The sequence below is a fragment of the Nannospalax galili genome, unplaced genomic scaffold, assembly GCF_000622305.1.
Source record: "Nannospalax galili isolate Female #2095 unplaced genomic scaffold, S.galili_v1.0 scaffold1191, whole genome shotgun sequence".
Classification (NCBI taxonomy): domain Eukaryota; kingdom Metazoa; phylum Chordata; class Mammalia; order Rodentia; family Spalacidae; genus Nannospalax; species Nannospalax galili.
The window spans coordinates 613,875-635,468 of NW_008330570.1; the positions used below are offsets into that span (position 1 = coordinate 613,875).

General features: G+C 45.2%; 1 protein-coding gene across 1 annotated transcript in view; it reads right to left on the reverse strand.

Annotated features, from left to right (window-relative positions):
• The window catches only part of Efr3b (EFR3 homolog B), a 94,677-nt gene extending 76,127 nt beyond the window's left edge, over window positions 1-18,550 (reverse strand). The window contains exon 1 of the mRNA XM_008848615.3: window positions 18,331-18,550. Within this exon, the coding sequence (XP_008846837.1) occupies window positions 18,331-18,337 (7 nt within the window). The 5' untranslated portion in view covers window positions 18,338-18,550. The remainder of the gene's footprint in view (window positions 1-18,330) is intronic.
• Between the last annotated feature and the right edge of the window lie 3,044 nt (window positions 18,551-21,594).

The window sequence follows — 21,594 nt, forward strand, 5'->3', positions numbered from 1 at the left end:
GGCGGGTAAGAAGCAGAAATCAGGATTTGGAATGTACAACACATTTCTGCTTCCTCTTCCCCAAAATAAACCCAGTTTCCTATTGTGGTCAGTAGGCAGCCTATAAAAAGCAGGGTTACTCACCTCCAACTTTCCAAATGAACACAGTTACAAATATAGAAACCGGAGGAAGTTACATTGTTATGATGCCAAATTGAATGAGAGCAAGTATAAGTGCTTTAACTATACAGACGAAGAACACATTTAAGACACCGACTTTTACAGGCTAAGAATCCAAGATCAATCACTCAAGATGTCCAAATACATAATCAGAGTCTGTCGCAACACGTGTGGGCTGCCAGAACACAAAACAGGCACTGTGCCCAGGGCAGCTAAAACATAAAACCAGGGCCCAGGGTGGTCCCCTTGCCAAAGGGAAATTTTAGAAGCAACACTTTTGAAATGCAAAACAGAATCAGGAGCAAGCACCAGAATTCTGGAAGAAAAAAAAAAGGCAAAGTACTAGGTTAAGTCCTACGAAAAGCACCAAGTAAGCAGTAGTCCAAGCAGCCAAGACCCATTTTTAATTAAGCAGCAGCTCTGATGAGCATGGGTGTTCTGCTACACCTGACTGAAGAGCAAAGTCCCTCCACAGATGCCACCCACTGCAAGACAGAGTGGGAAAATAGTTCCTTTGAAGGCTCTAAATGATGTAAGGAGCATTCTTCCTCCAAAGCAGCCCCTCTGGCCTCTGGGAAGGCAGCCCGTTACTGCAATGCTTTCGTCAGAAAGGATGGGCTGATAGGAAAATGTGTAGTGGCCTCTGCTATTAACATCAGCATTAGCTACCACGTATTACAATGGTACCATGTGACGGGGACTCTTAGGAGGCTTGAATTTGGTTTCACTTGATTGTCCCAGTGACATTGAGGCAGAGTCTATCGTTCCTATTTTACAGATGAGGAACTGTTACCTGCTATGGTGGATTAAATAATGTAAATAATGTAGCTAAATTCAAAACCAGAACTGCCTGTCTCTTGGGGTCTTCATGGTTTGCCTAAGGCCTGACTGGGAGACACTGAGATTTATTCAATCTAATGTGTTATTAGAGAAAATTTATATTTTAGACATGAAGACACAGGTCTCTGTACAGAGACATCACCAGTCATCACATTATTAAGACACAGGTGACCAGCAAGACCACTGATGGCTGTGCATTCTTAAAAGAATGACATTACTATGAGCTGCACACAGTCACAAAAGCCCCGAGGAAGAAATGGAAAAATCAGTCCTTCATACTAGCTGGTCCTGCTCAGCCATGCCTGGGTTGGGCTGAGACAGGCTTTGTCATTTCTAGTCCCCTGAGAGCCAGCAATGTCAATCACAATGCTCAAAAGGCAGACCCTAAACCCAGATGATCCCGTTTGTGGGCCCTCTGCCCACTGCTCTGTGGGGACTATAAGCTCCCCAGCTGCCAGCTGGATTTCCTGGTCAGCATCCTCCCCTTGCTGTTCAGTACATAAGTTGCTTTGCAGCATGGGCCCAGCCCAGCAGCTCTCAATGAGCCCTTTTACCAGGGTGCCTGGGACTGTTTTGGGCTGTGGGTAAGAGTCATGGTGCCGGCTGGCACTGGCCCTTGGCTGTTTCCTAGCATACCCACTGTAGGGACCACAAAACAGTCCTGGGATTGTCTACATGCCTGGTTTCTTTTTTTCTTGGGTTCTCTACTCTTTTATTGCAATATACTTAATATGCAAAAGATGCAGAAAATTTAAGAGCTCAGTACCTTGAATTTTGACAGGTATTCTTACACTTGTGTAATCAACCACCCAAACCAGAGATAAGTCACTTCCAATCCCTTCAAAAAGTTCTCTTTACCAACCAATCCCAATATTCAATGGAAATCTGATTCCTATCAATATAGATTTCTTTTTGCATGTATCCTTGCATAATTACTTCTGAAACATAATTAGAAGACTCTAGATAACTACCCACAAGGCCATTGGTGATAAAAAAAATACTTTTAATTGTATTTATACCCCAATATTAAAATGTTCATTATACAAAATATGAAAGTATTTTATTAAAGGAAATTAAAATTATCCATGGTCCTCTTACCCAATGTTAGAGCTTTAGTGTGTTTCTGTCAGGGCTAGGGCCTATGTGTGTCCTCGGTATGGCATTAGCTCCCTCTCCTGTCCTCTTCGACTCTCCTGTTCCTCCTCTTCCTCTTCTCCTCCTCCATCCTCTGTGTGTGTATATGTAGAGCTTACTGCTCATTTCAGAGTAGGCGTCTAGAGTTGCCCATGCCAAATAGCTCAATTCAAAAATCAACCCGTAATTCAAGGACCCAACCCTCATGACTCAGTTTAAGCTGAGATCTGAACTGATCTTCTGTGAAATACTTCTGGCTTTCTTCTCCCCATTGAGGGGCCATATGGGCCCCTCATAGCATCTTGGTTCTACTACTCAGGACAATGGCCAGCTCCTTGAGACACCCCCGACAACCCAGGTGAAGAGTGCATTTGCAGTTAATTCAGCCATTCCCAACATATTCAGATTTGATGCTCTATACCTCCAGCTACTTTTCACAAAATGCAGCAACAGACATGCCCTTCCTTTCATTTAGGAATAAACTTCCTTTCCTTAAATATGCCACTGAAAGGTCAGGCATGCTGAAGCACACCTTTAATCCCAGCACTCAGGAGGCAGAAGTGGGTGGGATCTCTGTGAAATTGAGGCCAGCCTGGTGCACGTAATGAGTTCCAGGCCAGCTCGGGGCACAGGGAAAGGCACTTTAATGATATTCTCAGTTTGAGATGGAGTTTTCCAGAGATCTAAAGAATATAATGGTGTCCATTTCTGAGCCTCCATTTACAGACATCTCTAAGTAATGGGTGATTAGTGCTAAGTCATCAGCATGATCTAACTTATGCCATTGGTATGCAGATGATCAGCTCTGAAACTGGTACCATGTGTGCACATACAAATGCTCACAAAAACAACTTTTTAAAATCTGTGATAAAACTTATGTAAACTGGGTACAATATCCTATACCTGTAGGACCAGCTACTTGGGAGGCTGGGAGGTAGACAGCTTGCCTAAGCCCAGGAGTTGAAAGTTAGCATGGGCAACATAGCAAGACTCTGCCTTAAAAAATTATATGCTATAAAAATTCCCATTTTAATTCTTTTAAAGTGTATACTTCAGTGGTATTAAGTCCATTCACAGTACAACCATCACTACCACCCAGCTCCAAACCTTTTTTCATTTTGCAAAATTGATACTCTACTCATTAAACACGCTCCATTCCACCTCTTTTGTCCCACAATAATCTGTATTCCTCTCTGTCCTCCTTTCTTGTGTGTGTACAGGTGCATATGTGTACGTGTGCATGTGGAGGCCAGAGGTCAAACTTAAGTGTCATTCCTCAGGTGCTGTTCACCTGTTTGTTTTTGAGAAAGGGTCTTACTATGTAGCCCTAGCTTGCCTAGAACTCACAGAGATTCATCTGCCTCTGTCTTCCTAAAGTTGGAGTAAAGATGTGCACCACCACTTCTGGTTCCACCTGTTCTTTTGAAACAGAGTCTCTCAGTGGCTTGGAGCTCACCAAGTAGGTTAGGCTGGCTGACCAATGAGCCTCTAGTCTCCACCTCCCAGTACTGGGATTACAAGTGTACAATACCACACCCAGATTTTTTACATGGTTTATGGGGACTGAACTCAGGTTTTCATGCTTGAATGGCAAATACTTTACTAACTGAGCCATCTTTCCAGCCCCTGTATGCGTTCTGCTTTGTGGACTTATGAATTAAACAAATCTAGTGGTCCAATGAAATCTTACTAGTGGAAGTGTTTATCCTTTTGTGAATATTTTTCTCCCTTTGTATACAATCCTTAGAGTTTATCCATGTTGTAGAACATATCAGGATTTCCCTCCTTTGTAGTTCTTTTTCTGCAATGCTAGGGATTGAACCCAGGGCCCCATGATTGCCAGACATGCACTCTACCTTCTTTTTTAGAACTGAGTAATATTCCATTATATGTCTATGCCACATTTTGATTATCCATTCATCTGTCTGTAGAGACAAAAGGCTAAAAATAAAAGCAAATACCACATACTTCATCAACAAGACCATGAGCATTTGGAGCCTGACGCTAGTAACCCATGATGTCTTACACAGACATCTAGAATCTAACCCTTAAGGGCCCACAGCACCTTACAGAAACAGCCAGTCCCAAGAAAAACAACTTACACTGTAAAATGTGATACTCAACAAGATAGTGTAATAGCCACCTGTCCACCCAGTTCTGGACCCTACACAAATGGACCATGGGATAAGACCAAATAACTTCCTCCTCAACTGCTATAGAAAACTCTTCTACCCTCCTCTCAGGAACAGGATCCCCATCCTGAGATTGGCCTGTTGCTTTTCTGCAGTGTATTTCAATAAATTCTCTCTTTTCATTTTCTTCAGGAATGTAGCCAATGGTAAGTTGTCCAAACTCCTGTAAATAACCCTCACTCATGTTCCTGCAAGTAATCCCAATTAAATCATTGATTCACTCCCCAAATTATACATATGTCTGCACAGGCTTACATTTAGCATACTTCACCAATGCAAAGGCGTCTGAATCTATTTTTGCTTGAAAGTCTAGAGGGACGAGAACACAAGTTTTGAGGCATTTCAGTGTTTAAAGGGGATCTAAGGAGCATTAATGCTTATATTTTCTACATTCACCACTGGGAATACAAAACACATTATGCATTAAGAATTCTAGCAAACAATTACTTATAAAATTTTTAAAATTAATTCTCTCTTTGTCTCTTTGCCTTCTGTATACCATTTGTATAGCACTATCCACAGATATGGGTTACAGCTATCCTTAGGCTATTGTTACTAACGCTACTCTGAACATGGGTGTACAAATACCACTCTAAGACCCTCCTTTAAATTATTTTTTTAAAATATTTTATTTATTATTTTTATTTTATGTGTATTGCTTGCATGCATGTAAGTGCACCTGTGTCATGTAATATCCATGGAGGTCAGAAGAGGGCATTGAATTCCCCTGGAACTGGAGTTAACAGTCAGTTGTTAGCTGGCATGTGGGTGCTGGGAATCAAATCTGGGTCCTCTGAAAGAGCAGCTGATGCTCTTAGCCACTGAGCCATCTCTCCAGGACCCCCTCCTTTAAATTCTTTTGGGTATATACTCAGAAGTGGAAAAGCTAGACCATCTGGTGACCATAATGTCTTCACTGGCAGCATACAAATTTCCAGTTTCTCTGCATCATTGTTCCATTTTCTTCTCTCCCTCTCCCTCCCTCTGTGTGTGTGTGTGTGTGTGTGTGTGTCTGTCTGTCTGTCTGTCTGTCTGTCTGTCTGTCTGTCGTCTGTGTGTACATTCATGTGCCTGGTGTGAAAGTCAGAGGTCAAACTTGGATATCCTTCCTCACAAGCCTTCCGCCTTGTTTTTTAAGACAGGGTCTCTCACTGGGACCCGGAGCTTGCTGACTGGACTAGACTGGCTGGCCACTGAACCCCAAAGATTCCCTGTCTCCATCTCCCCAATGCTGGAATCACAAGCATGCAGCGCTTGCCTGGATTTTTATAAGGGTGCTGGGGATTGGGACTAAGGCAAGCACTTTATCAACTGAGTTACCTCCCCTTTTTCTGCCTCTTTGATAAGTCATCCTAATGGGTGCAGAATAGCATATTACTGTGACCTTGAGTTGTGCTTCCCAATGATTAGTGATATGCAACTTAAAAAGGATTTATTGATTTTTATTCTATGTGTATGTTTTACCTGCATGTATGTATGTGCACCACATGTGTGCAATGCCCACGGAGGCCAGAAGAGGGTGTTAGATCTCTGGAACTGGAGTTAGATATGTTTATGAGTCACTACATGGGTGCTGAGAACTGATACCAGATTCTCTGAAAGAACAGTCAGTGCTCTTAATTGCTGAGCCATCTCTCCAGCCCCCTGAACTTTTTTTTTTTTTTTAATGTGTCTGTTGGCTACTCATATCTTTTGGGGGGATGTCTTTTTTTTTTGAGACAGGGTCTGGTCTTTAACTCTCCATCCTCCTGCCTCAGTCTCCCAACTGCTGCACCACCATGTCCTGCTTCTAGTGTAGTCTTCTGGGAAATAGCTCTAAGACCATTCATCTGGTACTCAGTACACAAGTTAGTTGATGAGGCTGTTTGATTGTTTGATTTTCTATTGTTATTTTTACCGAACCAGGGATTGAACACAGGGCCTCACACATGCTAGGCAAGTGCTCTACTACTAGGTACAGTTCACAGCCCTCCCTAGTCAAGCCTTTTGTACATTTTAAAATCTTTTGTGTGTGTGTATGTGTGTGTGTGTATGTGTGTGTGCATGTGTGTGTTTGTTTGTTTGTTGAGTTTCATGCATTCCTTATATATTTTGGAACTAATCCTTTATCCAATATCTTATCAGCCAGTATTTTCTCCACTGCATGGGCTGCCTTTTTACTCTGTTAGTGGCGTCCTTTGAGGCACAAAGTTTTGAATTTTGATGCATCCCAATTAGAAATGGTTTCAGGAACACATATGAAACAGAAGAGAACAATATGGAATAAAACACTTGGGGTTTTTTCCCTGGCTATGCTACCAAGTGAACTGGGTGAACTTGCACAAGGCATTTACCTTCTGAGAACCTTATTATCCTAGAAAAGGGCAGAAGAAATGGAGAAAGGAATAGCCAGGCAGGATTTTTGGTTAAACTTGAATGTGTGTAAAGAATGCTGGGCCCAGGCACTTGTCAGGCACATGGCTCTTTCCCACCTCTGCCCAGCATACTGTCAGCCCCATCATCCCATTAGACAGGGTCCCAAGACAGACACTGAATCAACAAAGTATCATTCATTATCCCTTTTTTACCAATGAGGAAGCTGATACCTAGCTCAGTTACATAAAGATGCTGAGATGGCTGGTTCCCACTAAGATCATTAGCTTGAACCTCCTGCTTTGGGTGCACACCAGCCCCAGCAGGGGATGAACCAGCTGTGCCAACCACTTCACAGACTGTAAGAGCTTGGAAACCTTTCAAGACCATCTAGTCCAGCTCTTCCAATTTACAGACGGTGAAATTAAAGCTGAGGGAGGTAGAGAGTCTTGCCCAAATTCACACAGCAACAGAGCCTGAATCAGCTCTGATGGCCAACTCCCCGCCCCCATGCACTCCAGAAATGTCCTTGATGAAGCAGAAGGACAGTGAGGCTGATGCCCAGCACCACCCACGTTTCTCCAGAACACTCAGCTCTGTTTTTCTCCAAGAGTGCTGTCTGGAGGACAAGGCATTTTTAGCCACCCTGAGGAGTAGCTCCTGGATGGTCAGATGGGTCTCCTGTCTTCACTGGCTATCAGGCTCAGGCCTGCTACCAGGGCCACACACTCTTAGGAGTTCAGTCAAGTCACAGAAGGTTCTGATACTCCCTCCACTGCTGCTTTGAACCTGCAGCAAAGATCCTGCTATTCCACACAATGCACTCCCCCAGCTCCTGGCCTGAAGGCACATAGGCATGTTTGTCAGGAACATTCTGGCAGCAGGCATCAAGAAACATATTTAGGGGCTGGAGAGATGGCTCAGCAGTTAAGAGCACTGATTGCTCTTGCAGAAGACCCGGGTTCAAGTCCCATCACCCACATGGTGGCTATGAACTGTCTTTAACTCCAGTTCCAGGGGAATCCAAAGCCCTCTTCTGACCTCTGTGGCATTGCACGACAAGGGTGCACTCACAGACATGCAGGCAATACACTCATACACGTAAATAAAAATAATAAATTAAATATTTTTTAAAAAAGAAACACATTTATTGCCTTTGCCTTAAAGGGCCTTTCTATCTTTGTTTTGTGAAAGAATATACAAGTGATAGGAATGGAAATCAAAATGAAAATCAGCCCATTCTCAGACCATTAAATGATCTTCCTTTTTGAAAAGAGAAAGGTTGTGGCATTTGTCTTGAGCTCCACAAACCCAGGGGGGGAATACTTGAGAATGACTGGCCTCCTTGACCTCAGCTCACAGGTTCCATAGGACCGAAACCTCAAAGTAGAAGTCAAAGTCAGAGGATTATACATGGGTATGTTCTTTCTATGGAGTCATAACCAGAGTAGGAGAGCACAGTTAGGATGATAACTAACACATCATTGCTGCCACCACAAGACCCTCTCTGACCTCAAGAGAGCTCCCTAGCTCACCATCACTCATTCACCAGAAGGATGGGCTGCTATACATATTTGTGTGTATGAACAGTACATGTGATGGCTTTTGAATTCAGTGCTAACATGTGAGTTCTCACTGTATGCCAAAGTGCTCCATTTGGGACCACAGAACTGAATATGATACTGTGTGCTCAAGAGGTTCACAGATCTGTTGTATAAAGAAATAAATGATATTCGGTGTGACCAAAAAAAATGACAAAAATACCAATAAGGTATAAAGTATACTGGGGCATGAAGAAGGTTTGGTGATGGAGATATGGATTTTTCTAGCATTTTTCTTATATGCTTCCATTCTAGAATCTTCTTTCATGCACAGGTTGTGAGAAGCTAAGAGATATGGCATGTCATTTTACCGCAAGTTGCTCCTTTCTGAGGAATCTTAAGGCAAGGTCTGTACAAGCATTCATATAATTTAGAGATAATCCTCCACATAAGTTATAAATAGAGAAAGTTGGGCCAGACATGGTGGTACCTACCTATAATCCCAGTACCCAGGAAGTTGAGGCTAGAGGATCAATCTAGTAGTAGGTTAGCCTGGGGTATATAAAAAGACCCTGCCTCACAAATAAAAACAACCGGAGCCTAGAAATATAAACGAAATTTCCAGAGTCCTGTGGCTTGACAATAGCCATCTGATGCTCAAGACTGTTCAGCTGTCCCTCCTCTTGGTTCCAGCCAGGCCCATATAGGGCACAGATATGCCACCTAAGCACAAGATCCACTTAGGATTGGGGCCTGGCCTACACAGCCTGCTCTAAACCCACCTCTAAGGCAGTGCTAGCTATCTCCACACTGCTTAGGCCTGAGATTGAAGGGAAACCTTCAGAGAAACAGAAGTGTCTCTTGCTCTAGAAGGTTCTCTGGTATCTGCTTTTGTCTAGGCCAAACACTGGCCATGGAACTCTTTTTTTTTTAGGCAGGGTCTCATCTAGCCCAGGCTGGTCTCCACCTTACTATGTAGCCAGGATGATCTTGCGCTCCTGATCCTTCTGCCTCTACTCCGAGTGCTGGGACAACAGGCAGGGACCACTACACCCAGCATGGGACTCCTCTTTAGGACACTCTCAATCCACACACTTTACGACAGTCTTGGTGGTGCCAGGCCCACTCTTTGTCTGCCTGTCTGCCTGTGAAATTTGTGCCCTCATTTCCTTGGTTTTCATGCTACCTCTGGTCCTTGCCCTCCACTCTTGCATACCCATTTTTGTGACTTTCTGACTCATTCTTATTAGGCCCCCAGGCTCTTCCTAGGGCCCTTTCTCTCCGACAAAGCAAAACAAAGACAGACTCCATCCAGAAGTGAGTGTCTAGATGTAAATGACCTGCGACCAGAGAAAGGTGGTGTTCCCCTTTTAGAAACTTGGCCATCCTTCTTATTCTCCTGCTCTTCCCAATGTAATAGGTACCAGGTCTGGGGGAGTGTGGTGCAGTGAATTCCACAAGGGAAAGACTACCATTCTCTGGAAGATTCTGAATATTCTAGGCACAGTATGAAGTACCTGTGGGAAGTTGGTGTTGAGAGCACCTTCTGCAGTTCAAATCTCAGTCTTATCACAAAAATGTGTGGCCATGGTAAAAAAAAAAAAAAGACTTATTTATTTTTAAGTATGTGCATGTGTGTGAGTCTACATGAAGATATGTGCACCATATGTGTGCAGGAGTCCAGGGAGGCCAGAAGAGGGTGCCCGATTCCCTGGAACTAGAGTTACAGATAGTTGTAAGTCACCATGTAGGTACTAGGGAACCAAACTCTGGTCCTCTGCAAGAGCAGCCAGTGCTCTTAACTGCTGAGCCATCTCTCTAGCCCTGAGTTTATTCAACTTTTTATACCTCAGTTTTCTCACTTTGAAAGTAGGAATGATAATCCTTATTTTTAGCATTTAGGCGATTAAATCACTTAGAACCTAAGTGCTCTGTCTTGCAGCAGTCTCTTACACTTCAAGATATTGCTGGCCAACCACTGGAGAGACACTTGCTCCATCCCATCATGCCAAACAGTGCACATTTTACTGAGCATATCCTTCTATTTTTTGTGTGTTTTACAAATCATTTGTCCACTTATATTGTAATATTTAAATTTTTACTACTTTATTTATTTATTGTGTATATGTATGCACACACACCCATGCACACTTGGACAAGTGCATACACACACACACACACACACACACACACACATACACATGAGCTCCACAATGTACATGCAGAGGTCAGAGGACAACTTTGGGGACAACTTTTGGGAACTGGTTCCCTCCTTCTACCATGTGGGTCCCGGAGATAGAACTCGGGCTTGGCAGCCAAATACTTTTATCCACTGAGTCATCTTGCCAGCTCCTTAAATCATAATCTTGATGGAAAGGACTTTAATATAGTTTGTGTCCCTGTGATGCCCTGTATTATATTGTACATAGCTAGGATCCCACAAATAATTGATAGTTTTTGTCTATTTTCATTCACTACAACATCAAGCAAATGACAAATGGTGACTATCTTCTATAAATACAGCAATCACAATCTTACAATTCATTGAATATTAATGCTTAAAAATAGAGGAAGAGCTGGGCGTGGTGGCACACGCCTTTAATCCCAGCACTCGGGAGGCAGAGACAGGTGGATCTCTGTGAGTTCAAGGCCAGCCTGGTCTACATAGTGAGTTCCAGGACAGCTGGGGCTACAGGGACTCAAAAAGACCCAAAAGACCAAAAAAATAAAAAAATAGAGGAAGGGCTAGTAATAAAATACAAGTTAAGGATCTAGGGAGATGGCTCAGTTGGTAAAGTGCCTGCTATGAAAGCATGAGGACCTGAGTTAGGATTCCCAGCACCCACATAAAAGCTGGGTACAGTAGAGTGCGTCTGTAACCCCAGCACTAGGGAGGCAGAGACAGAAGGGTCCCTGGAGCTCACTGGCAGACAGCTGAGTCAAATCAAAGAGCTCCAGCTTCAGTGAGAGACCCTGTCTCAAAAAATAAGGTGGAGAGTGAGGAAGATACCAGATATCAGCTTCTGGTCTCTGCACATGTGTGTGTACATGTGTATACATCCAAATGCCTACATACACCCCAGAAAGAGAAAGACAGAGAGAGAGAAAGAGAGAGAAAAATGCAAATTAAAATGATATAACCTCTTTGATCAAATTAACAAAGATCAGGAAGAAAATGGCTCAGGAATGCTAGCCTAGTACTCTATCAACCACACCCTTTGGCTAGCATTAAATACAAACCATACCCCTAGGCCCTAGTATTTATTGCTTTTGAGAGTGCAGGAAAATAGGCACTCTGAAAACTGCTAATGGGAGTGTTACTTACACAAACTGAAAACAATAATTTGACAATATGGAACAAGTCTCTGAACCATTTATGCACCTACATTCATTCCTTGAACAACCCACTAGGAGGTCCATGGCCTCGGGAAAAATTCCAGAGTTCAGAGAGAGCTTTGAGCACCACTTTTGTCTCCATCCAGTGCACTGTAGCATAGCCACTAAAAATGGCAGCCAGAGCTTGTGTGATGGCTGAGCCAGTAAAGGCAAGCTTGGCCACATGAGTTCACCAGAACCCATGTAGGTGGAAGGAGAGAAAAGACTCCACAAAATTGTCCTCTGACTTCCACATGTTCCACACACATACATACATCATATACACACAATAATTAAAAATAAAAAATTTTAAAATGGTAATCATTTGATGTTTTAATGCAGACTAGGATAACTATACATAATAATAAAGGTCTGTATATATTTTTTAACCAGAAGAAATAATTTTGAATGCTTTCATCAGGGAAATGATACATGTTTGAGGAGATAGACATAAATACCCTGCTTTGAACATTATAACCCATGCGAACACACACATATATACATATGCACACATATATATGTCACTATCACATGGTACCCCATAAATATGTACATGTATGCTCATGCATGCATGCACACATGTGTGGTGCTGAGATCTGCTACAGTTTAGCTCTAGAATGTTCCCCAAAGGCCCATGAGTTAAAGGCGTGGTCCTCAACTTGGTATTAATGGGAGGTGGCGGAGTCTCTGAGATCACCTAATAGAAGGGAGTTAGGTCACTGAGGCATGGCTTCTCTTTGAGAAGATAGTGGGACCCCAGGCTTTCCTATCTCTTTCTTTGCTTCCTGGCCACTATGAGGCTAGCAGTCCCCTTCACCTGCTTCTACCATGGTATGCTACTTTACTACAGATCCTAAAAAAATGCAATCCATCCAAATTTGTGAGTCAAAATAAAACTTTTCTCTTTTTAAGTTGATTTATTGAAGATTTTTATCATAGCAGCAGAAAGCTAAGTTACAGGGGATTGAATGCAGGGCTTTAAGTAGGCCATGTATGAACAGTCCAGACTCAAATAAATATCTATTTTAAGTGGTAACCAGCAAGTTTTCATTAACTTGGGGTTGAAGGAGGATGTCTATATCCTAAAGCTATGTGGAAAAAATATAGAACATGAAATTGTATAAAATGAGTAATTCTAACCATGTAAACAAATGCATAGAACAGACATCAAAGCAATATTTGTTTATAATTAGCTATATGTCCAGGTTCTCCTGAAGCATCATCATTATTATTAGCAAAAGAAAATAAAGGTCACTTTTTTTTTTTTTTTTTGGTCTTTTTGAAATAGGGTCTCCCTGTAGCCCCAGCTGGCCTGGAACTCACTATGTAGACCAAGCTGGCCTTGAACTCACAGAGATCCGCCTGCCTCTGCCTCCCAAGTGCTAGGACTACAGGTGTGCGCCACCATGCCTGGCTTTGTAAAAGTCACTTTTAAAATTAAATCTCCTTTATTCAATCAGGAACAACATAAGAAACACTGTTCTTGAGTTTTGGGGCATAATTTTTTTGTTTGTTTATTTGATTTTTGCATTTTTCTTAAATAAAGAAGCAGAGGGGGAGGATGGGAGATGGCTCCACAGGTAAAATGCTTCTTGTTATGAAATCATGAGGACCTGAGTTTGAATCCCCAGAACCTACATGAAGCCAGGCATGGTGGCACACATCTGTAATGTCTGAGTTCCTATGGTGAGATGGAGTGAGAGACAGCATAAACCCTGAGAGCTCACAGGCCAGCTATCCTGGCACACACAGCGCAGTGGCAAATAAAAGACCCTGCATCAAAAAGGTAGGAGGTAAGAACCACTATACCCGAGGTTATCCTCTGACCCCCCGCATACACACATACATTCACATATTATACATAAATACATCATACATGCACACATACAAATACACAAAATAAAATTAAGAAGTAGAGAAAAGTTGAGGAAAGGGGAGAGAAGAGGGGTAGCTGCCATTCTAATTAATTTCTGTGGGGAGGTGGGTGTTGTTACCTTTTTAGAGCTAGGAAGAATGCTCAGAAAAGCTGAGGTTCCAGGTTACCTGAGGGGAAGAGCTGGGATTCAGAACTAGGCTAGGGTACCCTCAGTGCTTTTTCACTGTTGTGCTGATCAGGAGTAACAAGCACAGTAAAGACCCAAAAAGGAAGAGAGAACAAAGGGTAAAGCATGTGGGTGAGTGGTAAAACTACAGCGGTCATTTATGTTATGAAACAAAAGGCAGAGTTTAGGGTGGATTTTTTGTTTTGGTTTGGGGTCCTTTTTGTTTGTAGGTTGGTTTTTGGTTTTTTTTGAGACAGTCTCCCTGAAGCCCCAGCTGGCCTAGAACTCACTATGTGACCGAAGATTTGACTGCCTCTACCTCCCGAGTGCTGAGATTAAAGATGTGTCAGGTATTTTTGGTTGTTTGTTCTTTAGTCTTTTTGTGGTGCTGGGGATCAAGCCCAAGGCTCTACCACTGAGCTAACCCCAACCCTAAAAGGCAGGTTTTAATGGGCAGCAGTGAGGGGATGATATTTTTTTTCCTTTCTCTCTTCTCTAGATTTTCTCTAAGGTAATATTAACTTCTTGTTTTTACTGATATGAAAAATAACACTGAAACTGCCTGTATCTCTCTCCGAACTGTGAGCAGCAAGAAAAAGGCAAAAGGTTCTACTCACAGGGTCCCTTCAAAGGGGAGTGAAGAATGGGTACAGGAGAGGACAGGGCCCAGCTCCTGCAGCAACCATACACAGCATCGTGGGCTGCAGGAGGCTCAAGATTTACCAAAGGAAGTCAGAGCATGTGTGTGTGCCCATGTGTTTCTCTCTCTCTCTCTCTCTCTCTCTCTTTCTGTGTGTGTGTGACAGTGATTTCTGCAAAGGTACCTCAAGGACAGACAGCCTGGCCCTGCAGTTTCTCTGCTTCATCTACAACAGCTATATAGACTATGAGCAGTTTCAAAAGCTGGACACCACTGCTCTCTCTACAATGAACATTCTACATCACAAGGCAGGAAGAGAGGCTGGATCTGAGGATGCAAAAGAATTAGCCAGAGCAGCTTTGGCTGCAGTGAGGCTGGAGTGCCCAGACCACAATACGGTGGGAAATCCTCTCTGGTTTCTTGCTACTCTACATGGTCAGCTGTCCTCAGTTTCTACAGGCACTTTCTTAGGAAGCTCTATCTGGCCACAGTAGAGAAGTGGGATGCTCTCATGGCTCTGGCTCAGGTGAGAGGAGTACTGAAAGTCCTAATTACATAATCCCAACCAAAACAAAAACTAAGGGACTCCGTTTTTGTAGAGAACTTGTCTGTGATCTTCCCTCCCCAGGACAAAGTACTTTTCTTCTCTGTGACACTTGTCAATCTGAATTCATAGATATAATCAAGACTGTGGGAAGCCACTCGTGTCCAGTTGGAGAGCCATTTCCAGAAAGCAACTGTGGTTTAGGAATGAGTGAATTGTGAGGTGGCAGCAGGGGTGACGTGGCTGGAGAAAAAAAAAAAAAGTAGTTTAAAATGAGTGGGGTTTCATGCGCATATAACCCCAGCATTCGGGAGGCTGAGGCAGGACTATGAAGAAGAGTTGTGGGCCAGCTTGGGATATATAGTGAGACTTGTGAAGAAGGAAAAAGAGAAAGAGAAAGAAGAGGAAGAGGAAGAGGAGGATGGGAGGGGAGGAGGAGGAGGGGGAGAAAGAGGAGGAAGAGGAGAAAAAAGCTGTTCAGTGGTCCATAGTTAGCAAGGTCAAGGTAATACATGGTGTAGGCTGGGGTGAGGGCAGATTCAAATTGGCATGTGCAAGAGCTGGCAGACAAGATAGGAGAAGCAAAAAGCACCAAGAGGAATGGAAAGGGACAGGCTCTTACACGCCCTGTCTTGCAAGTGTAGACCTCTTGTGATGCTCTTGACCCTGTGCCTGGCTTTTGAGGCTCACAACAAACCTAAGCAGTAGATGGGTCTTTTACCATTTTATAAAGGAATATAATTCAGAGGCATGGCCCTGCTTGCTTAAGGCTACACTGCTATGAACTGGCTTTTGGATTGGGATGGGCTGACCCCAGGACTAGGATTCCTTCGGTTTCGGATTCGACAGTGTCCTCTGGCAAAGACAAGAGGCCCTTGGTCTTCTATGGACCAAAAGAAGACAGACTGAGCCATACAAGTCAACTGAGTTGTGAAGAGCAGAGGAAAAGTAGGGAGGGGAGAAGAGGGGGAATAAAACTCTGTCTGGAGCAGGCAAGGTACAAGGACACAGTTTGAGGATCCAAGATTACAATGGATCAAGTCATTGAGGTAGATGGGCAAAGGTCACCTTTACCTAAAGCTCTTAGGTTGCTTCTGGTTCCATTTGTTCTTACTGTCTATCAGCTAACAAATCTCCTGATGGTATCTTCCTAATACATATCTACCTGAGACATTAGGGGGAGGGATAGGCAAAGAGAGCATCACTGAACCTTACTCTACCTATGCCATCCTGGACAAATTGCTTGGAAAATTAGCAGAAAGAATATATATATATATATATTTTTTGAGATGCTTCTCCCTATGTAGATAGTCTGTCCCTATATAGTTCTGGCTGGCCTGGAACTCACTAGGGAGCCAAGGCTCTCCTCTAACTTTCAGTGAGACTTTTACCCCTGCATCTAGAATGCTGGGATATAGGCCCCCCCCATTCCCCCAGCTCCTACTCATCCTTTTTTATCACTCTATTGACTTCTAGGGAAAGGGCGATTGCTGTATCACCTGGTATCACCTGGCTCTCTTCACCAAGTTAAGACCACACCAAATGCAGGCCCCTCCCCTTGAAGAGGAGGTTCCCCAGCACACCTCCTGAGACCAGACTTTGCACAGGGCCTGTCTCCCACCCAGCACTAAGGGGACTTTCCTGTGCTGGAGACAACTACCCAGAGGAGCCCTTCATCACAGTCTTTCTATGAATCACTGAGGGCAAGTCCCTGTTCTGTTTGCATCTGGGGAAATAAAAACATTATTAAAGAGTAATGAAAATTTGTGGCACATCTGAAAATAGTACACAGCAAGGCAGGCTCCCCAGTTCATCCTTCTGTTCTAAGAGCTTTTCCTTGATTTGCTACATCCAAGGGAACCAGACCAGAACCCCCCTCCCCCTGCTGACTCTCAGATGGTCTGAATAAGTTACCAAATTATCTACTAAATGCAATGCAGTGACCCAGAAGAACCAGGATTCCTAATTCTGGCCCATTCTGACTGGCCTGTCCTAACTCCTTCCCCACTGAAGGTACCCCTGCAGTCATATGCTTTTGTCAAATGATCTGCAGCTTCAGGCTGCTCACTCTGCAGAAAAGAATTGGGGGGGGGCAGAGTAAAAGAAGTATATGGCTCTTTCCTGGGAACCTTACAGTCTCCTAGCTTGTAAAGCACAAGTCCCTGGTTATTTCCCCTCAGAGTCTCCAACAGTTATCTGTCCAGCCTCTAAAGTTAAGCCTCCCCTCCCCCATTAGGTTCACCCAAGAGAATTATTACTTGCCGAGGGACCTGCTGATGTCTCCACTGGGATCAGAAGTTTGGATGTGTAATCAACTGGGCAGGGAAGGACATACATGTGAAAGTTGAGTCTTAGCCTTTGAAATAAGGAGGCCCACCAACTGCTGCGACTTTCCAGCACACTCTCAGCTTCCTCTGCAATAACAAACTTTGTGACTCATGGTCTGTTCAAGGAGGCAGCCAGCAGCCTTAGAGATGGGTTAAATTGGGAACACACTCTTCTAGATCACTCAATCCTCAGGTGCAGCCTGAGCCCCTACCCTGCAATAGGAAAGTTCTTTGGCTGGCCCCAGAATAGCTACCAGAGACCTGATTTCTGATGTACTATGTCCATAGGAACGAACACACACACACACGCAGGCACTTATAGTCTCTACAAGGCAGTCCATTTCTAGACTGGTCCAGATCTCTAGTGCTCCACTCCTCCAAGCTGTAATGTAGGACCGAAGCAGCTCTTCTCACCCACACTTCCTGTAGAACCTGAGGAATTCTTGGCAAATGAGCAAGCAGGACCGTGCACAGCGAGGGTCTTAGAACTGTTGCACATCAGTGGGGGCGGTGGCTGTGGAACCCAGAGAGGTCAGGGCTCCGCTGCACCCTTTAAGCAGCGACTCCTCCCTTCAGCTCTGCGGAGGGCTAATCTGGAAGTTGGGGAGCCTGGATCTCACCCGCAGGCTGGCAGCCGGGGCAAGCAGAGGCCAAGTTCACCCAGGGCAGAGAGATGGGACTCCCAGCTCTGGCTCGCTGCTCCGGGACTGCTGCACTGCCCGCGCCGCCTCCCACATCCTTGCAGCCAGGCAGAAGGCCGGCAGCAAGCACCTCCACTCCACCGCGGACCAGTTTCGCGCATCAAACTCCCAAGCACAAGCTTCTTTGTTAATTCTGCAAAACCGTCACACGACCGTCTCCACCAACACTCCCTGTTGGCTGGGTTCCGGAGATACCCGCTTTCCCCAAAGCAAGGCAGCTCGGGACCACCGCGACCTACCACCGCCCCTAGAGTCTACACACGCCGGGCCCGAAGGACCTCGGAGGACCAGAGAGTCCCCGAGGCATCTTTGTCCTCCAGGCACAGACGCGCACACAGAGCGACTGAAACAGCCCAGCCAAGCACCGAGGCCGGGCTCTAGCTTTTGGCCGAGGGCCGCTCAGGGGAGGACAAAGGTCTGGGTCTTGGAAGTTTGCAGAGTCGGCCCCCACGGGCCCGAGCCGGGGCGGCGAGCCCTCCTTACCGTACATCCCCGCGGGGAGCTTGCCTCCCGAGAGGCCGGCGTTGCCGTGTAGCTTGCCGCCAGTCCCCGGCGGCGTCCGCCTTTCATTCACAGCCCGGGTGGAGACCGGAGCTGCAGGAGACTCGGGCGCGGCGGGAGCAGGCGCTAGGGGCCGGCGGCGGGCGGGACGGAGCCGGACGCCACCCGCCCATTCAGCGCCAGGCTGGCCCTCTGGCTCAGGTCCTGCAGGCCAGGCGGCGCGCAGGGGGCGGAGTTGTGCTATGCCACTCCCCTCCCGCTCGACCACTGGCCCGCCTCCCAGAGAACCCCGCCCCCATATCTGGCCACGCCCCCTGGGGGTGTGGAGTGCCTTTTGGCAACCTGACGCGCCCAAAGGCGGGGCAGCGGGGTCTCCCTCCCGCTACGCTCACCCGGGGGATCATCCACCCGGCCCGCCAGCTCCTATGCGAGCCCTTAGGCCGATCGCTGACATGTCCCCTAATCTGAGGACCCCCCGAAGTCAGCGGGGCTCTGGAAGCTGCGGTGCACCCCTCCCCCAGCTTTGTCCAGGATGCTCTGACCGAACCGGAGGCGCCAGGGAGCAGAAATTGGGGAATAGCCCTCCTCCCTCTATTGGCGCCCCACACTCGAGCCCAGCCCTTCGGCCCCCAGAAGCACCCCTCCCAGGCACTCTCTGGCCAGGTGCTTGCTACAAAAGAACGCCCTTCCTGGCCAGGTACGCAGGAAGTGCAACACACTCTCAACCCCCGAGTGCTGCAGGAAGCCGCCTTGATTTTCCTCTCCGCAGAATGATCAGTGCAATTTGCCAGCTTTGCTGTCAGCATCCTCTCCACCCCTGCTCCTGGGCAGCTTTCAATTCCGTCTCTCTACCTGCCCTGACCCTGTAGGAAGCCGACGCCAGGGACCGGAGCTTCCAGCCAACGCCTAGGGCTCGCCTGGAGAGCTCTTATCCTCGCCTTATATAACTTCCCTAACATCCCCCACATTTCCCTGGCCTTTCCATGTCTATTTCTTAATTTCTCCTCTTGCTCCTTGATTGAGGTTTTTCATTTTCTTTTCGACTAGTAGAAATTAGAGCAAAAAGGACTTAAAGGTAGTGCAACGCCCTTTCTTTTATTAACACTTCATTTAACCTTGAGAAGTTCATTTGTGTTCTGTTTTCTAGAGACACTAGGCTGTGAGTCTAATTGACCAGTCTTTCACCCTCTGAGTCTTGCTTCCTGCAGGACTGTTGGGAAATTCCCATTAAGCCTACAGGAAGTCTTCTGTGGGCACCCACATTTTTTTCTTTCTTTCTTTCTTTCTTTCTCAAGACAAGGATAAAACCAGAGAGACAGTTCAGCACCTGACTCTTTAAGATGGTGGTCATTGCGCCCCCAATCCATGTTTCCTGTTTCTTTCTGGCCTCAGTCCTCCAGAACCCCCCCCCATATACTTTCTTCCTATTTCCAAGTTTTGTTCTTTCTCCTTTATTTCTTTATCTCTCCATAGCATGGAGCCCCAGAGGTTCCTTGAAAGCCTTGAAAAGGTTCTGGGAGCTCACACTTGGTTTGGGTTTTTTTCTTGTAGCACTGGGCATTGAACTAAGGTCTTGTACATGCTAGGCCGGTGCTCTACCACTAAGCTACATCCCCAGGCTGGAGCTCATATTTAGTCTAGACCCTCCAGTGACTTAGCCAAGAAGCTCTTTCTCTGTCCTCTAACTTTAGTATTGCCAGTGCATAATGGCTTCAAGGTCTGGCAAGATTCAGACCTGAATCATGGAAGGAGAAAGAATTTAGGGCCTAGCTTGATCTGGGCACTGGAACATATCACCACCCTACCACACTACTCAACACAAAATATACTCAGAAGCACTGGTGTCTACAACACAGAAGGAAGCACCTAGGCTGTCTTCAAGAATGAGGTGTCTATCAGAGACACTAGAGGCAAGTTATGAAGACTCGTGATGAGAAACAACATGATCAGTGCTTCGGGAGAGGCACAGACTTCTGTACAGATGCTTAGGGCTCATCCGTGAATTCATTGTTTTTATTAAATATTTATTGATCACTCCATAGTGTGTGCTAAATCTGGAGGTAATATAGATAATTCTAGCCCAGAGGAATGGTTTTGCAATGGTCAGAGGTATAGCAGAGTGAGGAAATGTGGCTTGCAATCCTCACTGGTTGGCACAGAGCTGAGAAGGGCAGAAATAGGCAGTTAGGCTGGAAAGGTAGGCTTGAGCCTGATAGGAGGATCTTGAGTGTCCAACCCAAAGGCCTGCATATCAACTCTAGGGGTAACCGATTTAGCAAATAAAAAGGCAGATGCCCAAGAAATCTGAATTTCAAATAAATAAAGAATAATTTGTAACATATGCTCCATGCAATATTTGTAGTATACTTACACTAAATTTTGTTTTGCTTTGTTTTCTGAAACTCAGACTTAGAATAAATGTTTTAACTGGCAACTTTAGCTAGTGTCATGTTTTGGAGGGTAATCCTGGATCCCCATTACCATGATCCAGGCCTGGAGTAGACATCCCTTCCTGTGTTCCTAGTCTGTATTCCCAAATAAATCACATAGTATGAGATTCCTAAGGGAACAGAGGCTGGGTCACTCTGGCCAGCTTTGTATTTTTAAGGCATGAGCACAGTGTCCATAGAGGTGAGACCTTCTGCAGGCCCACAAGAGCCCATCCAAGGATTTCTCCAACTCACCATGCAAGAAGCATGAAAAGAACCCTCTAATCTCTGCACTGCTGTAGGCTCAGCAGCCAGCCTTGCCATCTGGAGTCTACATGTTCAGTGCGGAAGGGATCCCACCCATACCCAGCTTCTCTGTAATCCTAGGTAAAGTGTGCATTAGGAAAGCTATTGTCAAAATGAAAAGTAGAGATGTCACATATAAGGAAACAGACTTTGAGGGAACTGTCTCTGGCCCTGTTGGCTAGATTTTTCCTCTTGATTGAAATACCTTCATAGAGCTAATGAAACTCACAAGAAACTTATAAGATTCAGGGACTCACAAAATTTATAAGACTATGGGGGGGGGCCTCCCTAAGATTATATGATCAGTCCACAATTGCTGGGGGGAGAGGATTTTCCTTAGGCATATACAGGGACCTCCAGTGATTCAGCTTTTGTGAGTCATCACCCATGCAAGGGTGGACTTTCCAGTGATGTTCCTGCAAGTGACCCCAGCAAACTCATTGATTTACCAAGATGGACTTGGATGGAATTGTTTCCTTGGTCTATCAATGTTCTCTATCTGAGGTGAATA